This window comes from Phalacrocorax aristotelis, chromosome 1 (assembly GCF_949628215.1).
Source record: "Phalacrocorax aristotelis chromosome 1, bGulAri2.1, whole genome shotgun sequence".
NCBI classification, from domain to species: domain Eukaryota; kingdom Metazoa; phylum Chordata; class Aves; order Suliformes; family Phalacrocoracidae; genus Phalacrocorax; species Phalacrocorax aristotelis.
Genome location: NC_134276.1, coordinates 84,413,766 through 84,430,840, shown reverse-complemented (window position 1 = coordinate 84,430,840; position 17,075 = coordinate 84,413,766). Strand labels below are relative to the sequence as shown.

The following is a 17,075-nucleotide window of genomic DNA, read 5'->3' as shown; positions in this document are numbered from 1 at the left end:
CAAACAGTATTAAAGTGACTAAAAATAGGCAATTTTCGTCTTTTGGATTCATAGGTGTTATAGTTTCTACCGGTGTATTATAGTACTGTGGAAGTAAAGGTATACATAGTATTTATGTAAGGTGCTAAGTTATTAGTAAAGATGTAATATATTGGTTTAATTAAAAATTTTAGAAAAACTGGTTCACTTGAAAAATGAAAAAATAGCTTGGGGTGCTTTTTTCAGTCTGTCTGCATATATTTTATATAGCATTCTAGTGCACCTGGGAGGGCGGAGTGCTGAAGACTGCAAGGTAGTAAGCCAGCTATATTACTACAAAACCAACCAAATTGCATCTAAAATGTCCAGGGAAATAATTCACTGTAAACTTTCCTTCTGCGTATCCTCCATCTCCTTGGGATCTCTAACAGAGGAGAGTCATCCTGCGCTTGCCTTTGACAGGTGTGTAAATTGAAGGGTAAAAGAACCTGGGCAAGGAGTGTATTCAAAGAAAGAAATGAATCTCCCTCCTACTGTTCATATAGAAAAATAGGAATCAAGAAAAGTTTAAATGAAGAGGAGATGGGGTATTCTACATAGATTCAGTTAATTGCATGCAGAAAAAAATACTCTATTCTCTATGGAAGCCATGTGCCTTCAGAAAGAAAAAAGGGCAGTTAAAGAATGGGTGCATCTTCTTCAGTTTCAAATATTATACCTTTGAGTCAATGGTGGATAATGTGAAAATATTTACATTCTTTCAAAACAGTAAGATGATGTTTGCAGGATATATTAATGGACACCAATCTTTATCCCTGAGTGATGAAAAATACCAGTATGTTGTCATGTGTTTCTGATTACACACTTTCAATGTATTCTTCCCTTCCCAGAATAACTTTGACTTCTTAGCCCTGGCTTTGAAAATATGTGGTTTTATTTCAGATTCTTTCATGATAATGCTTTTCTTTGATAAGCTTGCCTTTGTTCTGTACCTGAGTACCAGCAAGGCCTGCTACCAAGACGGGAAAGACAGAAAAGTATTCTTTTTGCAGTATCTCTGAAAAATTTCTGCAACTTCACCTGTGCAGCCTTTGTAAATGGAACTTCTACATCGAAAAATAAATATAATGTGGGTGTATAGGCTTTCAGGTGCTATGGAGAGCGGCTGTCTGAAAATTTGTTCTAATTCATGTGTGTTTGGAAAGGATTTTCTGTTTATTTCCTGTATGGCACGAGATGTTCAAACTCTCTTATCCTTGGTATTGTTATTTAGTATCAAATAGCCCGTACCAAATAAAACCAGAATGTATTTTTGGTAACTGAGGAACAGCAGGTCCTGGAGGGTTTAAAATAGATGATATATGATACCAAGAATAGCCCGGTACAACTTAGCCAACCTGAGAAACTATTCAAAGAGCAAACCAAAATGGAGGGCAGTTCTGTTCTCCATGCTTTCACTAACATTTATTTTGCCATTTTTGCTTTGTTTTGCTTCAAGCTTTTAATTAAGATTTCCTTGGCTTTGCTGACCCATTTCTATATTGTTAAAGGCAACAGGAAAGAAGCTGCCAGGATAGCAGAAGAGATCTATGGAATAGTCCCAGGTAAAGTGAAAGTATGTACACTCTAGCATTTAAATGTGCATTTGCTACATTTTTGTAACTTGAGGATTTAAATCACTGAGTTGCCATGAAATGAGGAATCTGTTGCTAACTGCATAGGTGAATGTTTGAAACTGAAGCGCCTTCCATTTCTGGGGTCTTTACAGTGTCAGTATGTGTTGGCATGATTTAGGTGTGCAAAATATGAGACTCCAACAATTACCCAGCTAGAATGAGGACAACAAGGCACTATAGTAAATAAAAAGATTGTTCTTGGAAGCAAGGCATTCTTTAGCAGGTGTTACAGATGGTTTTACTAAATAACTAGCTTTACTGCCAAAGAATATTTAGGGTAAAGTTTTAGCGTGTTGATTTTCTGAAAGGAGATACTAGGAGGATATAACTAATGACTTTTTGAATCCAAGCCAAGAACCCCTGTTTTGTTAAATCAGATGATAAAAATGAATACAGCTAAAATTATTCTGAAAAATATACAGCACGGGAATATACAGTATTTAGTAGGCTATTTAGTAGGTAATTTATTGGTTTTGGTTGTTTTTTTTAAGTGATTTTACTCCTTCACACCACTGCCATAATAATAAGTAGACACGCGTTTGCATGCCCAGTAATTCCACTAATTAAAATGACACAGTATTTTACATTTACTACTAATGAGGCCATATTTTCCTACTTGAAGATTATTATCAGCATTGTGACATCACAGCTTTTTATGTGACTTATTTGTTGGGCACTTGCTTCGTGATGAATAGTGCCACCATGAACAGGCACATGAAGTGAGGAGAACATGGGTGGTGCACAATGGCCACCCAAAGCAGACAAAGATCTGGCCAAGAGAAATACTGCAGCAAAGAATTTTTAACAAAGCCTTTCTATAGAGGCATGCCTAGTTTATTTATTTATTTGTTATTCTCCAGAATATAATTCCAATCATTTATTATTGTCATTTTTTTCCAAGTGCCTTCATGCAATTGTAGTCAGACAAGTGGCAAACAGCAGGTTTTCCTTCATGGAAAGGTTCTTATTGAAGCACCTTGAAGTTTAGCGGCCCACAACATATTTTTATTTTTATCTGCAAGTTGCCATTTGCAAAAAGCCATTAAGGATAATCTTACAAAACGTAAGATCATGTGATGCTGTTGCTGGGGCACTGTATTGGATTACAGGCAGAACTTCACAGCCTTTTCTCTTTGCAGTGAAGTGGGGCAGAAGCAGCAGCAGCAGGGCTGCTTCATTTGTCTTGTACACATTTAAAAAGACACAGTGTTTTCAGACATGTCGCTCACAACTGTGAAGGGAAGATGCGCCCCGTATGGGAACTATATTTGCCACACATTTCAGGGAGGTAGGTTGCTGTGGCTAGCATGGAAGTATGCAACAGCATGTGTTTTCATGGTGAGGCATATGTGTGCATACACATGCATCGTAAATGCATGTGATGTGCGCTTGCACACGCTATACTGAATGCATAAAAGGTTAAATAAGGCACTGTAGCTCTGTTGTCTCAGTTACTCCCGAGTCTTCCTGCTGTATAAGGGCCCTGGTTTTTGTCACTTGCAATGTCTTCTGACTTTCTGAACTGAGCTTGCCTATTTCAGTCACCAGCATGATGAGGGATGTGGGATTTTTTGGATGTTTTCAGGAAAATGTTTTTCAGTCCCTACCTGGTTCTTGTTTCCATCGTTTTGCCTGGGGTGCCCAACTTGGTCCTTAGGAGCCTGGTCATATATTGTGCCAGCTGGTCTTTCCGTGCCAGCTTCCTGCCTTAAGAGCCCAGAAACAGCTCCTTAAACAAATGGAAACAAAAGTAATAACTATTGCCAAACCTATAACCCCATGAGGTGAAGTGCATCCCGGTTCTCAGATAACAAAAGGAGACTCCTTGGCCAAGGCTGAAACCTCTGCTGCATCCTTGGCCTCAAGTCCCCAGGGATGTGCCTGTGCCTCTCATTGATTTCTCCCTGCCTCGGGTAACACCCGAAATGGAGGTAAATCACCCTTTCCATTCTCTCTAGTGTGTGGCATAGCTGAAAAAATTAAATAGGACAAGGGTTTCAAATGCAGTGCTCAAGAGGTTGCTGTACAACAGAGCATGAACGCAAACACTGGCATTGCTTCTGTCCTGTGGCTCTGTAAATGTAGCTGGCCTTTGGAGAAATACACACTGTGCTGCAGTATGGTTATAAATTTTAATATAGAACAAGTAAATATGCTCTTTACTTGAGTTGCAGGGATTTAACCTGGGCTGACTGACTATGCCTGCAGGTAGTAGCTAGGCTAAGGAAATTTTTTCTTGACACATGAATAGATTAAGATAACAAAAAGGGCAATAGGCTAGCCTACATGAAGGAGTCTGAACAGTTCAACAACTCAAAATTATTAAGGAAGAAAAGTAAAGCCTCAGGCAGAATTTATTTTTCCATATCTTTTCTGCAGCCTTCTAAAGAGGAGGAGGATGAAACCTGTTACCTGGTAGTCTGAGCTGGAGGATATTATTTATGAAATTGTCAGATCAGGAAATAAAACTGCCAGGGACATGCCAGAATTTATCTGATTGACAAGTCATCCCTGTATCTCCCCGCTATGAGTCTCTGAACAAAGTACACCAGAAGCTGGAATATGATTTGTGACAAAAGCTCCCTAGGAAAGATGGAGGCTGATACAGTTTTGGATAGGAGAATTGTAGGGCTCTGAAGTCCCTGGGCAAGTCCAAGCAGCACTAAACTCGTGGTTTTTGCTGAAGCATGTTTTTAGCTATTTTGAGAAGTTCCGCCAAGAAGCTTTTGTTTAGGTCCCTGAGCGAGTGGCCAGCTCTCTCAGGAGTGCTGAGCCCTCAGCTGCTCTGCTGAAATCAATTTATCAAAGAGTTTCACCGCTGACCCCACATTGATTTCAGTCCTAATCTGCATTTGCACGCAGCTGTTTTTCCCCTGTCCTCCCGGGATCTGCTTTTGCTGCTTACCTGAATTAACTTCTATGCGTTTGCTGTTTCAGGCAGCTGGGCAGACCGCTCCCCTCTTCATGACGCTGCCTTCCAAGGACGCCTCCTCTCTTTGAAAACCTTGATTGCACAGGTAAAAGCCCACAGGTAAAGAAAGGGTTGGGAAGCAGCGTAGTTTCTGTTGAATTGCATCTGTGAGTTGGTGAGCTGGTACGAGACTGCAGCAGGGCATAAGAAATACAGTTGCATAAAAAATATATCCTCGTACATGCCTTTGGGCATGTATTAGTTTGCTCAGTTGGGATGCTGGGGACAAGCCCAGGACAAAAATTGTTATAGCTTGTAGCTTGCTGTACGATAAACAATGATCCTTGGGCTCTTTCTCAGTGATAAACTGTGCAAACTGGGCTTGAGAATAGAGACAATATATATATATCAGCTATTTAAAAAATCGGTAGAAAGCTGTAAAAGTACATCTTGCTGTATAAAACAGCAAGCGTGGTCTTCCTAGAGGGAGGCCTGTCAGCCTGAAACCCTCTGCTCCAAATGAAACCAACAGTTCAGGCAAAAGAAAAAGATGAGGAAATAATGTACTAGAAAGGACAAGAAGCTGGGTATGAAAGTGGGAATCTTCCTTACCACCTTTGCTTAAACTCAATGCCATCATCTGGTACAAATAAGCAACAGTCCTCCTTCCCCCCCAGTCAAGACAGCTGCAGGGGAATTAATTCCCTGAGCGTAAGCTTTGTGACTTGGCCATCAGACTTTTTATATTCAAGGTAAATAATTTTTTACCAGTGAGGTTACAGCTCAAATGGACAACATCCTCAAGGAGAGGAGCTGCCAGTGCGAATGCCTCTACTCCAGACATCTCTCAAGGCGTGGCTGCAGCTCGAAGAGGTTGCTGTTTACAGCCAGTATTCCCCCTCCAATTTTGCTGATCCCTCTTTCCTTCACCTGCTGATATCAAATGATTTTTATGGAAAAGGAAGTGATGGAGGTTAGGGATAACAAGAAAGAGGGCTTATTCATTCAGGGCTTTGCTGGTTTCCTGACCCCCTCTGTTTCCATTTATGCTGACCTTACACCATCTTATTAGTGGGGCATCTGATGTTGTGGTTATACACTAGGTGCCCTGATTATACACTGGTCACGGTTATACACTGGAGAAGCACACAGTGTTGTGGTTATACATAATCTAGTTAATCCACACTTTTTCCTTCTCCTGAAGACTTTTGATTTTGGGAGTGAAGGATGAAGGCCCTTGCTGATGGAAAGAGATCAAGGCCGCAATGTCTGTAGAGACTGAATTGGAGCTGATTCACCACAGCTTGATAAATGTAGGGATGAAGCTGTTCATGGAGCTGCATAATCATTGCTCATTGCCTCTAATATAGTTACACTACTAGCCTAAAATTAAATATTGATCTATACTTCAGGGTATATGTGGGACACTCAGAAGCCTCTGCCATAGGACCACAGCTTTCAAGAAAGACAGTGAGGCTTCTGCTCCCCAGGGGATGCCAGGATATAAGGGGACTATGGAGCACTGGAGTTTTAAAAGAGCTCAAGAACTCACCAATGCCTGTTCCAACACCAAAAGAAGAGTATGATTTTTCACATATGTTGAAAACAAGGTTTAACATGAGCGATATTTGGCAAAGAGCTATAGTAAGATCTAGAACTCATTCTCCATTTTGTAATGGAAGGGATTGCTGTTTTGCCCAAGATATTAGTACTTTTTGACTTGCAATATCTGAGTTTCATTTGTTAAATATAGATATCTGAATAACGATTCAGAATAGGTCTCCTGACCAGGAACCTCTAGAAGACATTACTCTTGAAGGAATATGCCGACCATTAAGTATGAGATGCCTATGCAATTAGGGAATGGAATAATCTCAACAGTTTTTCAAGGTTTTATCTATTCGCCTGGCACTGATACAATGTACAGGAAATTTCTAGCGAGAGCTTTTACATTAATAACACTTTCACGTGTCTGAGAAACAATTGTTTTTATTTCATAGAAATTCTAGCTTTAGCTGATTGCAGTGGTTGCTTTTAATGCTCATTGCGTCAGGGCTGGTGACTTTTTTACAGTTTTACATTGCTCACAGACACGTACTTCTCCCCATTGCGTTTGGTCCTGCCTGCTAAAAAGTGCATTGCTGCCATCTTGTGAGCGGCCTGGTTTATAGCACATCAGGTAGAGACCAACTGTGTTACAAAATATGTCAGGTGGAAAATGGAGCTGTTTCCAGGCCTCTTCTCACACGTGGTTGTAAAATCTTAATTACCAGGAGATTTAGCTGCTTTCTGGGAAAAACACGTGTGACAATTGGTCTCCTCTGTGAATATGTCTGATTTCTCTTTGTGTAGGAATAGATGTAAGAACTGTCATTTAGGGAAATACCTGTAATAAGGCGTTTGTAAATCATAGTTCCTTCTTCCAGTGTAAAAATGTTTCCTGAGTGGTCAAGTAAGAGGAACTGATTAATGGGTAGGATTTGTCTCATCTATCTTATGGGTTTACGAGGTACTCACTGCCTCTGAGTGAAACACACTGGGCACCCCATATAGTCAGTGGAATTATTTTTAGGACACAATTCATCATCTGACCTACTAGAAACAGGTGGTTTAGCATGGGGTGAATCATATCCTAGGGGAGCCTGTTTCTCCCCATTGAAGGAGTCAAGGGCTCCAGCCAAGCTACAGATACCTGTGCCAGAGGCATCCCTGTTCAGAGAGATGAATCCCACTAGCTGTAGCTCCTGGTGCTGGACTTAATAGGGAAGGTAATGCCACCCTTATAGGTTAAAGAAAGACAATGTCTTTCCTGTGATTGATGATGCATTATAAAAAACTAGAAATAGAAGGCATAGCTTGTCCTTGCTTCCTCTTTAGCCGCATCACCAGCTGCTGTCTTTGGGGATGAGCACCAAAGCACTGAACAACATTAATCCAACCCTAACACCCTCCCTGGACACGCCCCTAGTGATGTGGCTCCCCTCCACCACGGTCCACCACCTGCACCAGCCCCAGGGGAGCCCTGTGGGTAGGGCAGGGCTTTCCCCCCATGCCCCCCACCCTGTGTTGCAGGGTTTCAATGTGAACCTGGTGACAACGGACCGTGTGTCAGCTCTCCATGAGGCCTGCCTGGGCGGCCACGTTGCCTGCGCGAAGGTGCTGCTGGAGAATGGTGCTCAGGTGAGTCCTGGGGAGGCTGGTGGGGATGCGGGTGCCTGGATCACAGGTGCTTCCTGCCTCAGCAGGGATGTTGGATGGTCTGTCCATGGGGCAGGGCCAGGCTGTGAATGGACAGGAGCATCCCGGGCAGAAATGGGGAAAAATAAAACAGTGCTTTGTTTCCATGGGTAATGGATTTGCCTTCCCCTGGTGGTTGCTTGGGTCACCGTGTTATTCCATTTTGTTTTCCCTCTGTATGTGAAATGTAGCCATGATTGATGGAAAAGAAATGAGAGATCCTAGGTGAAAATAACCTTGAAGAAAATGATTTTTCCCTTTTTTCCCCTGTAACAATCACTGGGATTGCCTCTGCTTTTCTGTGGGATGGTTTTGGAGTCTCACGTAAGTAAAACTAGACGTGCTTAAAGAAATGAAACGTTTTATCTGCTAATAAAATAACATTTCCCCCAGTTGGACCTAAGGTAGAATACATGTTAAAAATGGAGATACAGGAATGGATGAAATATATATAATATATTTCATTCAGCTGGGTTTTCAAGTACAATTTATATGGCAAGAAACTGAGCAGCACCATAACGGGCAATCAAGCTATCTTCTGCAGAAGAAAATACATTTGTCAACTTCCTAAACTGTATGCCAAATTTCTATCCCTTAGAAAGATGAAAGAAAAACCCCTTTCTGGTTGGTTTTACTTGATTTTGGTATATTAATGACATTGTCTTTTTATAACTCAAAGAAATAATCTCTGAACAACCTGTTGCTTTCCTAAAAAATCAGCCTGTTCCTGGTAAAATATATAGCTCTGGTGTTTTTTTGTTTTTACTCTGTTCATAAATAAAGCGAACAGGTTGTTGTCTACCTTCTGGAAGAAAATGTGCCATTCTGCTGCTCTCCTTTATTGCTCTGCTGTTCTTTATATTCTTTTTAACCAAACTGCTTACTCCACAACAACTGTTTTACCATTCTTTCCTCTTTTACTGGTTAAACCAATGCCCAGTAGAGGGAAAGCAAGGACGTAATGTCTATTCTCCACTTATCTCCATGCTTACCCTTGGTTATCAGCTTGCCTGAATCCCTGGACCTGTTGTGAAATGATGCTGATAGACCCCCAGTGCCTCCAGCAGCTCCAGCTACATCTGCCAGATGAGACTCAGGGGAGGTGGGGGGCAGTGATGTGCTGCAGTGCTGCAGCATGTCATCTGCCTGAAACACAGATACCCCCGAAGCATATCTATTTCTTTCCTTTTGCGGTTTTGGAAGCTGTGCAGGGTGAGGGATAGTTTAGCTCAGCAATTAGCAGGAGGGGAGGAAGATCAAGGAAGAGGCTGGGATCTGCAGTGATGATATTGTTGAAAGAGTCTTAGTTGGACCCCTGCAATTTCAGGAAGAGCAAGCTTCCTTTTGGGCTCCAAAATCTGAGCAGGCAGATGTCCCCCATGCTGCAGTACCGGATATCTCCCCATATCATGCTGGCTTGTCCACCTCCTGGCCCTGTCATGATTATTTTCTAGCCAGGTCTGTTCCCCACATTGGTTTTCCATGAAGGTGAGCAAGCAGAGGAGGCACCAAGGAACAGGGGCTGACTCCTCCAGTGTACCTGCCTAATTTGCAAGCACAGCTTCATGTTGGGGAGCGTACCCTTGCTCTGGCTGCTGCGTAGTTGGAGCCTGCTGAAGACAGCAAGGACTGAAACACTAGAAATGGCAAGGACTGGCTTGTAATTGTGGGAAAAGCACCTTGTGGAAAAGGTGTTAACTCATACAGCATCGTAAACAAGTCAGTCAAATGAACAAGGACAAATGATACCTAGGAAGGTATCAATGGCAGATGGTGCACTGCTTAATTACTCAGAATAAATAATAGGTTCTTAAACATCACTGCCCTTCTCTGCTTTAAAGGCATAAATATATTGCTAGTTAAATTGTGTGAGCTAAGATATTTCTACCCTGGTGTTCCAACCCCTTTGCCATGCAGCTCCTGTGCTTGCACTGGTGGCAAAGTCCTTCAGCTTCCCCAGTGGCCCAGGACTTCTCCAGCCCTTCCTCTCCCATCTCTTTTCTCCCTGATTTGGAAATCGCCCATATTGCCACATGCTTGCATAATCCATTGCTCTTCTCCAGTGTTCCAGGGATTTAAAGACACGCAGATTTGCTGCACGAACTGCCTCTGAGTGCTGGCTACGTAGTTAAACATAGCAGCTACAGCGCTGTGCACAACACAAGCCAGGGACTGTGCTGTCCCAGTGGAGAATGACGGATGGTGGTTCTTGCCAGGTCTTTATACTGGAGGAGGAGGAAGGAAGTTCCTTCTCTCTTACACACACACACACACACACACACACACACACGAGTATGAACACAAACTCTTTCAAACTCCTTTTCTGTTCAGGATCAAGACTGTGTTTCCACAAAAATTTCTTTTGCTGGAAATGTGTTTTCAGGTGAAAGTATTAAACATGAAGTGTTTTCATTAAAAAGCAAAGCCATTTTCATCTGAGTGTATTCTGGCTTTGGGTTGGTGCAAAGTAGACGATCATGAAGATACTCAAGTTCTCCACTTAAAAAAAAAAATTAAAATCTGCATTCTCTGAGCAACTCTAGGAGCAGAATATGTAGCAGGCAGTGTCTCTGCCTTATGGCACTAGGTTTCCGGGAAAGAGGGCCGATCTCAAAGGAGAAGGTTATATATGTTGTGCCACAACACATAACTCAAAAAGTTGTAAGCAAATTCAATTCTGAAATTAAACAATAGAAGCGTCGTTTTCTGGTGCATTTCTGGTGTGCACATGGGGCATGCTGCAAGGGCGTTCCTCTTAAATCAGATTATCCTGAGTGTTCTCTCGCTGTTCCAGGTCAACGCAGTCACCATCGATGGGATCACACCTCTGTTTAACGCCTGCTGCAGTGGTAGCGTGGCCTGTGTCAACATGCTGCTTGAATTTGGAGCCAAGCCACAGCTCAGGAACCACCTTGCATCACCCATTCACGAAGCAGTCAAGAGAGGTAACGTTCAGGCTGTGAGTGAAGCTAATAACAACTAAGTGAGGAATACATCTTCTATTAATGTTAAAATATTTTTTTAAAAAAAAACCTTGTCCATACTGGTAGGGATAAATAGGCTTGGCTTATTCCCAGCTCTTGTGCCTCATTGGTTGCATCTGGGTGTATTCTGCTCTACAGAACTTCAGTGACGGCTCTTCTTCTCTCCACAGGTCACAGGGAATGCATGGAGATCCTTCTGGCCCATGAGGTTGACATTGACCAAGAAGATCTGCAGCACGGGACCCCGCTCTACGTGGCTTGCACGTACCAGAGGACAGACTGCGTCAAGAAGCTTTTGGAGCTAGGTACACCTGGAAAAGGGGCCAGGGAGAGCTGTGGTGGGAGGCAGTGCTGCTGGTCTCTCTGAGCTGCCTCTCCACTGCAAACTTTAGGGGTTATTTCCACAAGAGGTGCTTTGGGCAGTCCAGGTCTGTGAGACCCATTTGAGGCTATTAAAAATTTCGCCTGCATTCATGAAGAATTTGTGATTTCCTCAGCAAAAAAAAAAAAGCCCTAATTACAGAGACCTCCCTGAGACTCTCTGAATGTGAAAATAAAATACTTCTAGTTTTCTAAGATGATAACAGGAAGCACAGGCAATGCTGGCTAGTATTAGTGACCAAAATCAACTCTTGATTATGATAAACTGCCATGCTAAACATTAACTTCACCTACTTTGTGGTAGATGATGAAGACAGCAGTAAAGCTGCTTGAAAGAATAATTACTGCAGGTCCAGGCACAGCCTATGAGCTAGCATAAATTTTTTGCTGTCAGTGTACATTAACTGACTTACACCTGCTCAAAATGTGGCCCTGCTGTGCCTGGAGAGCCCAGGGCAAGCATTTTGCTTGCTCTACTCCTGGAGTTATTTCAATGCGGTACCTAAAGGGTCTTTTTTTCCTCCCAGTAATTAAATTAACATAATCTGTGTTAGATTTTATGTTGTTAACAAATTTACAGAGCGTATGGTAGGCTTTGAGCATCTGTTGAGTTGAAGGTCAAGCTGCTCAGTCCTGTCCATCACAGACAGGGTTCAGTGGCTCAGAGGACATTTATACAGCAGGTATTTGACCTCGTGAGTTTTGTACTGCTGCTATTGAGAGAAATAAGGGAGGTTTATGTGCCATCCATCCCCTTCATTTATTGAGGCTACCGGTGAAAACCCATCTGTGTGATGTGGGTTTAGATGGTTCCTGCTGGATCTAACCATCCACTCTTCTTCACTCAAGGAGCCAACGTTAACGTGGGGAAGCGATTAGACACCCCCCTCCATGCAGCAGCAAGGAAATCCAGTGTGGAGGTAGTGGTGTTGCTGACAGACTATGGTGCTAACCCAAAATGCAGAAATGCTGAACTCAAATGTGCCCTGGATCTTGCGGTACCCAACAGCAAAGTGGAGCAGGCGCTTCTGCTTCGGGAAGGTAATGGTTTCCTTTCTTCTCTTTTTCTAAGTACAACTGTATATATTTCCTTTACCTAAGTAGATTTTCTTAACTGCTTTTATAAGTAATGCTCTATGTAAGTTCCCGTATCTTCTCGACTGATTTCAAGCCTGCATCACATGACATAGAAATGAGTAAGAGATCTCTGTTTTGTTACTAGATCTGCCACCAAGTGTCAGGGTTTTAGTGGGTCAATTGGTCGGTTGTTCTGTGCTTTTCTTTCCTGTCTTCTGAAGGAAAATTATATGTATTTACCTACAGGGACTCTAAGGATTAAAAGCTGTCATGAGAGTTTATTCATGGATAATATTTTAGTACCACCATCTTGTGTTCAGCTTAGTGTCATGGCCCAATGTCCTGCCTCCTGCAGAAAAAGCAGCATGAGTGTGTGTGTCCTTGGTCACCAGGAGAAAGCAGAGCTATTTGCTAGGTGGCTGTTCAGCTTCGCGGCATGAGCTCTTTAGTGCGGCTGATGGTGCTGCAAACCCAGCACAATCCAGCAGTAGCCTTTGCAGCTTACTTTCAGCCTTCCTACAATATTTCTGATGATCTTTCCAGTCTACTGGAAGAAACTTCTGAGCAGAAATGAATCTAGATCTTCTTGTGCCATTTTCACCTGCACCACATGCAGCCAGAACTTGATGAATCCAATAGCAATATTCTTGGGATATGGATATGCTGAATTAAGTCCCCACCCTCCTTCCCTAACCTCTGTGTTTCCCAGCTCACTGGTACCCTGCTAGTCAGCCTATGCTCGCCGGGGCTTTGTGAGCAGGGAGGGTGAATCGTGCTTCCCCAGGCAGACAGCCTGCTGCCTTCCCGGGCACCAAGGAGCAAAGCACGATGTGCACAGAAAGCCTGTTTCCAGCTGCAAAATAGCTCTTGGATGGTGCCAGCCCTCTGCACACAGGTGGCTTTTATAGGGGAAATGAAACATTGGCTTAATATCCTTCTGCCCTACTCTCTTTCTCCATGGTTTTTCATGCAGAGCATTAATTTGTCATGTCTGAAACCTTCTGGTAGGACTTCTGCTCAAATGCTTCTCACCTCTTGTGACTTCTGTCCCCATATCTGAGGTGTTCAGGGCTCAGCGATGGCTGTGTGAGCAAAGGCAGTGCTTGCAGTTGTACTGCTCCAGACGCCATGTGTGACTGAGAGTTTGTGTAGATAAAGAAATATTCCAATATAAATATTTTTTTCTTCCTGAACCTTCTTTTTGATTTCCGCTTTCTGCTTGTCACCCATTCCTCCCTTACAGTCAAAGGCACTAAAGGACACTTCAGGTCCTGTTGGCTCTTCACTTTTCAGAAATGAAGCTCCCTCAGTTTCCTTACCTATCTCTTCAGTCCTGCTTTCAGATACTTTGCTGTATCTAACATCTGCAGCTGCACTTTTCCGCTACTTCTGTGTTTTCTGAAACCCCCTTCTGTTTGAAATAAGCACCTCAGGGACTTCTCTTGAAAAGCTTTCTTTCTACCCCAACTTTTCTGCTGTGGTTACATAGATGTTTCCCTTTAATTGCTCCTCTTCCTAGCTATTAAGTGACGTGAAACAGAAAATGTTTCTGTTCTTTAACTGCTTTGGGAGATGGTAGCTTCTTTCTTCACTTCCAGTGACAGTAGTACAAGTGCTCTTTTCTAAATATCCCATATTTTTCTATTAATTTCTTCTCAGAGGGGCCATTATCAGCCTCTTCAGGCTCCTAAATTTTCCTGTAGTGAAAGTATATATTTTGAAGCTTGCCTGGAAGATATAAGGACAGGCTTTTTAGCGCACATCTCTACCCATTGCTTGCTAAACACTGCTGTGATCGCTACTGTTTGGCCAGAAACCAGAGGGGCAGGGCTGATCCAGGGCTTGAAAACCAAGCACCTCTGAGCAGGTGTAAAGGTTCAATGTGGAGCAGCTCCAGCAAGAGGAAAGCAAAGGGGAGGCAGGGACACATTCACTAGCAAGTTGCATTTGCACTTGCAGGCATGAGATTGCAGAAGAAACAGAGCCTTGTTTCCAGTGGGTTTGTGCCTGGTGTGCCTCTCACCTGACCCGCGGTGGGGTGGGCTGGGGGCACATGCCTCAACACCCTGCGGGGAAGCCACTGGGGCATCACCGTGGTGTGCAGTGCTGTGCAAGCCACTCCCAAGCCGGCCTCCCCGTTGTCCCAATGAGTCTTCCAATCTTCCAACAGCTTTCCTACCAGTGGACTCTCTGATGCTTAACAAAAGTTTAACACGTCAGCCTTTCCCTCAGGGCAAAAAGGCCTCTCAACTTTTTATTCTTTATTTTCCTTTTTTTATTTTTTTTTTTTTCTTTTTACCCTGGGTGCCTTTTTGCACAAAAATTTTGGGGACATTCTATCTTCAAGACATTCTCCTTTCAGTCAGACTTAACTAAAATTGGATGATACATTAAGAAATTATTTTGGGGAGCACTGACAGACTGACTGACATACATAAATATTTAGAAATAGTATGGTCATATTAAAAGGCTGAGTTGCTGTTACTACTTCTGCAGGTACCTGCTGAGACACCAGCAGTTGGAAGAAGCACATTCTTTATATATGAACAGCTAGCTGTATTTGCCATAACCACCTTGTTATGGCTGGTCTACACTGAGCACCTCTGCAACTCCTCGTAATCCCTCGTCTTTATCCTCACAACACTGCTGGGAGTGTCTTATTTCCTAAGCAAGGGCTATGCATCCTCTATCTCCAGTGTAGATATCTTTATAGCATTTTAAGTATTTTCTCAAGAAAAGATGCAGAAAAGCCTAGCCATGCATGCAGAAAAAGGATTTTAGTGCTCATAGTTTTCAAATTGCTGAACCAATTTTAACAACATAAGTTAAATATGAACAATAATGCATTTAGCTCTCCCTGACTTCAGCAATTAATTTTATAGTGCTAGATCTGATTTACAAATCTTGCTGGTGTTTGTTGCTTTCTGACTTATACTGGTGGTGGGATCGGGGGTCCTTGTTCTTGCCTTTTTTTTTTCCAGGTCCTGCCAGCCTTGCCCAGCTGTGCCGGTTGTGTATCAGAAAGCATCTGGGTCGGTCGTGCCTATATACAGTCCACAAGCTGCACCTGCCTGAGCCACTTGAGAACTTTCTCCTTTATCGATAAGTCTGTGACGATCTTTAAAGAAAGAGGAACAAATGGTTGTTTACTCCAAAATTATTATATCAAAGAAAAAAAATCAAAGACATAATTTACTGTCTACTGTGGATACCAAACATTAGCTGCTATGTGACAATGCAAATTGAAAACACCTTTTCACAGACAGTGAATGGTGTTATGGATACAGTTCCCCCACAGTTTAGTGTAACATCCACTTATGCCAGCCTGAGAAGTTGTAATACATGAACAGCTCACTTGACGTGTTTGTAGATGCACATGCACACAACCCACCCACAGACACGCAAAGAGGTTTTCCCTGCATTTAGTGTTACATTTATTCTTATAGTATCTTTGCAACTTCTTCCTCTCATCTATCCAATCTCACTGGCAAAGTCAAGGTAGTGGCTATTATTCTTCCACTAGTGTGAGAATGAAAGCCTTCAGTGCCCAACATCAGCTGTATACAATATCTTTTGTCACACACATCTTTTGTCAGCTTTGACTTTGCATCCTGCCACCTCTTTCCCATGATCTAGTGGAGCCGTAGCAACTTCCAGCAAGCTCTGGCTGTCCAGCCACCATACGCCTCCTTGCCCTGAGCCCAGCTGCCACCAATGCTAGCACATCTTGTCCTCTGAGGTGCAAACTGTGTTATCAAAGCAGATGCAGAGGTTTAGATTAAGCCCACAAAAATGTCTGAAATTCTTAAAAAACCCTTCATCTCTTCTAAAAGAAGTTCTAAGCTATGTCACCTGAGATCTGGCTGTGTTCATTACATGAACTATTTTTCTTAGCTGAATTCCAGGACAGAACTGCAAGTCTTTTCATAGGCACAGTAGGTCAGCTTTCAATGTCTGTCCTTTGCAAGGTTTAAAGATAACCAAGGGAGTGAGTTGCTTCTCTTGCGGTTTGCATGCTTTGATGTTTCTTAATATAAGTCCTCAGACTGCAGAGCAAGAGAGAAGCAGAGCCCCTAAGGATGGTTGTGCATCACTTGAATATTCTCCTTGATAGGTATTGCTCACCAGGAAGAGAACTTTGCATGCTTGTCCACTCCCTCATCCCCTACTCTAGAGGCTTTCATCACCCTCCTGTGAGAAGGGATTTTGAAAGTGTTATGACTTTTCCCATTGTGGTATTAGTTCAAATATCATCAGGGTTAGCAGCTTGGACAGAGCGGAGCTAAAAATGTGCACCTCTGAGTTGAGAAATGTGGGATACAACAACTTGTGGAACACCTGCATGACTCTCTGAAGGTTTATTTTTCCCATGGAGGTTGTTCTGAGAGCGGAAATGTTTCTTCAGACTCGCATTTTGGTAAACTTCTGCCATGAGACAGGCAATGGTGTTTCACTAGTTGTGGTAAATGGGAAATAGAGGTAAAAGAGAGTCTCTCTACACTTAGCTCAGCTTCACAGGTCCCAGAGGCCGATGACACATTTTCAGGCTATGAGATGTAGTGGTTTTTATTGTGAGCTGTGCATGCTGGTACCAATTTTCACTGCCCATATATCTGAAGTCCGGGGGAACTGGCCTGCTGGAGGCTTCCATCATCCTAGAGCTCCTCTTCCTCCTCCAGCAGCAGCAGCCTCTCTGTCTGATGCTAATGCTTTCATTTCACCATGACAGTTTCCCTCTCTGAGACATAGGTCTAACGTTTCCCGTACTTTCTTATGATTAATTCAGCACAAGTAAGATAAATTGTACTCCCAGCAGTTCATGAGACTGGA

General features: G+C 42.8%; 1 protein-coding gene across 2 annotated transcripts; it reads left to right on the top strand.

The window, feature by feature from the left end:
* The first annotated feature begins 1,374 nt into the window (after window positions 1–1,374).
* On the top strand, window positions 1,375–16,033 carry ASB11 (ankyrin repeat and SOCS box containing 11). Of its 2 annotated transcripts, none has more exons than XM_075095928.1 (7): window positions 1,375–1,583; window positions 4,593–4,672; window positions 7,639–7,746; window positions 10,598–10,748; window positions 10,958–11,092; window positions 12,018–12,209; window positions 15,227–16,033. In XM_075095928.1, the coding sequence occupies exons 1-7, from the start codon at window positions 1,406–1,408 to the stop codon at window positions 15,349–15,351; spliced, it is 969 nt and encodes a 322-aa protein (XP_074952029.1). In that variant the 5' UTR covers window positions 1,375–1,405; the 3' UTR covers window positions 15,352–16,033. The 2 variants fall into 2 exon arrangements, with proteins under 2 accessions (XP_074952029.1, XP_074952039.1); XM_075095938.1 differs by lacking the exon at window positions 1,375–1,583 and adding an exon at window positions 2,791–2,943.
* Window positions 16,034–17,075: the final 1,042 nt, after the last annotated feature.

Excerpts from the sequence above, each read along its gene's own strand:
- ASB11 (XM_075095928.1), top strand. The coding sequence starts at position 1,406 with ATGGAGGGCAGTTCTGTTCTCCATGCTTTCACTAACATTTATTTTGCC. Across the intron at positions 10,749-10,957 it reads TCACGAAGCAGTCAAGAGAG|GTCACAGGGAATGCATGGAG; the intron begins GTAACGTTCAGG and ends TTCTCTCCACAG. Across the intron at positions 12,210-15,226 it reads GGCGCTTCTGCTTCGGGAAG|GTCCTGCCAGCCTTGCCCAG; the intron begins GTAATGGTTTCC and ends TTTTTTTTCCAG.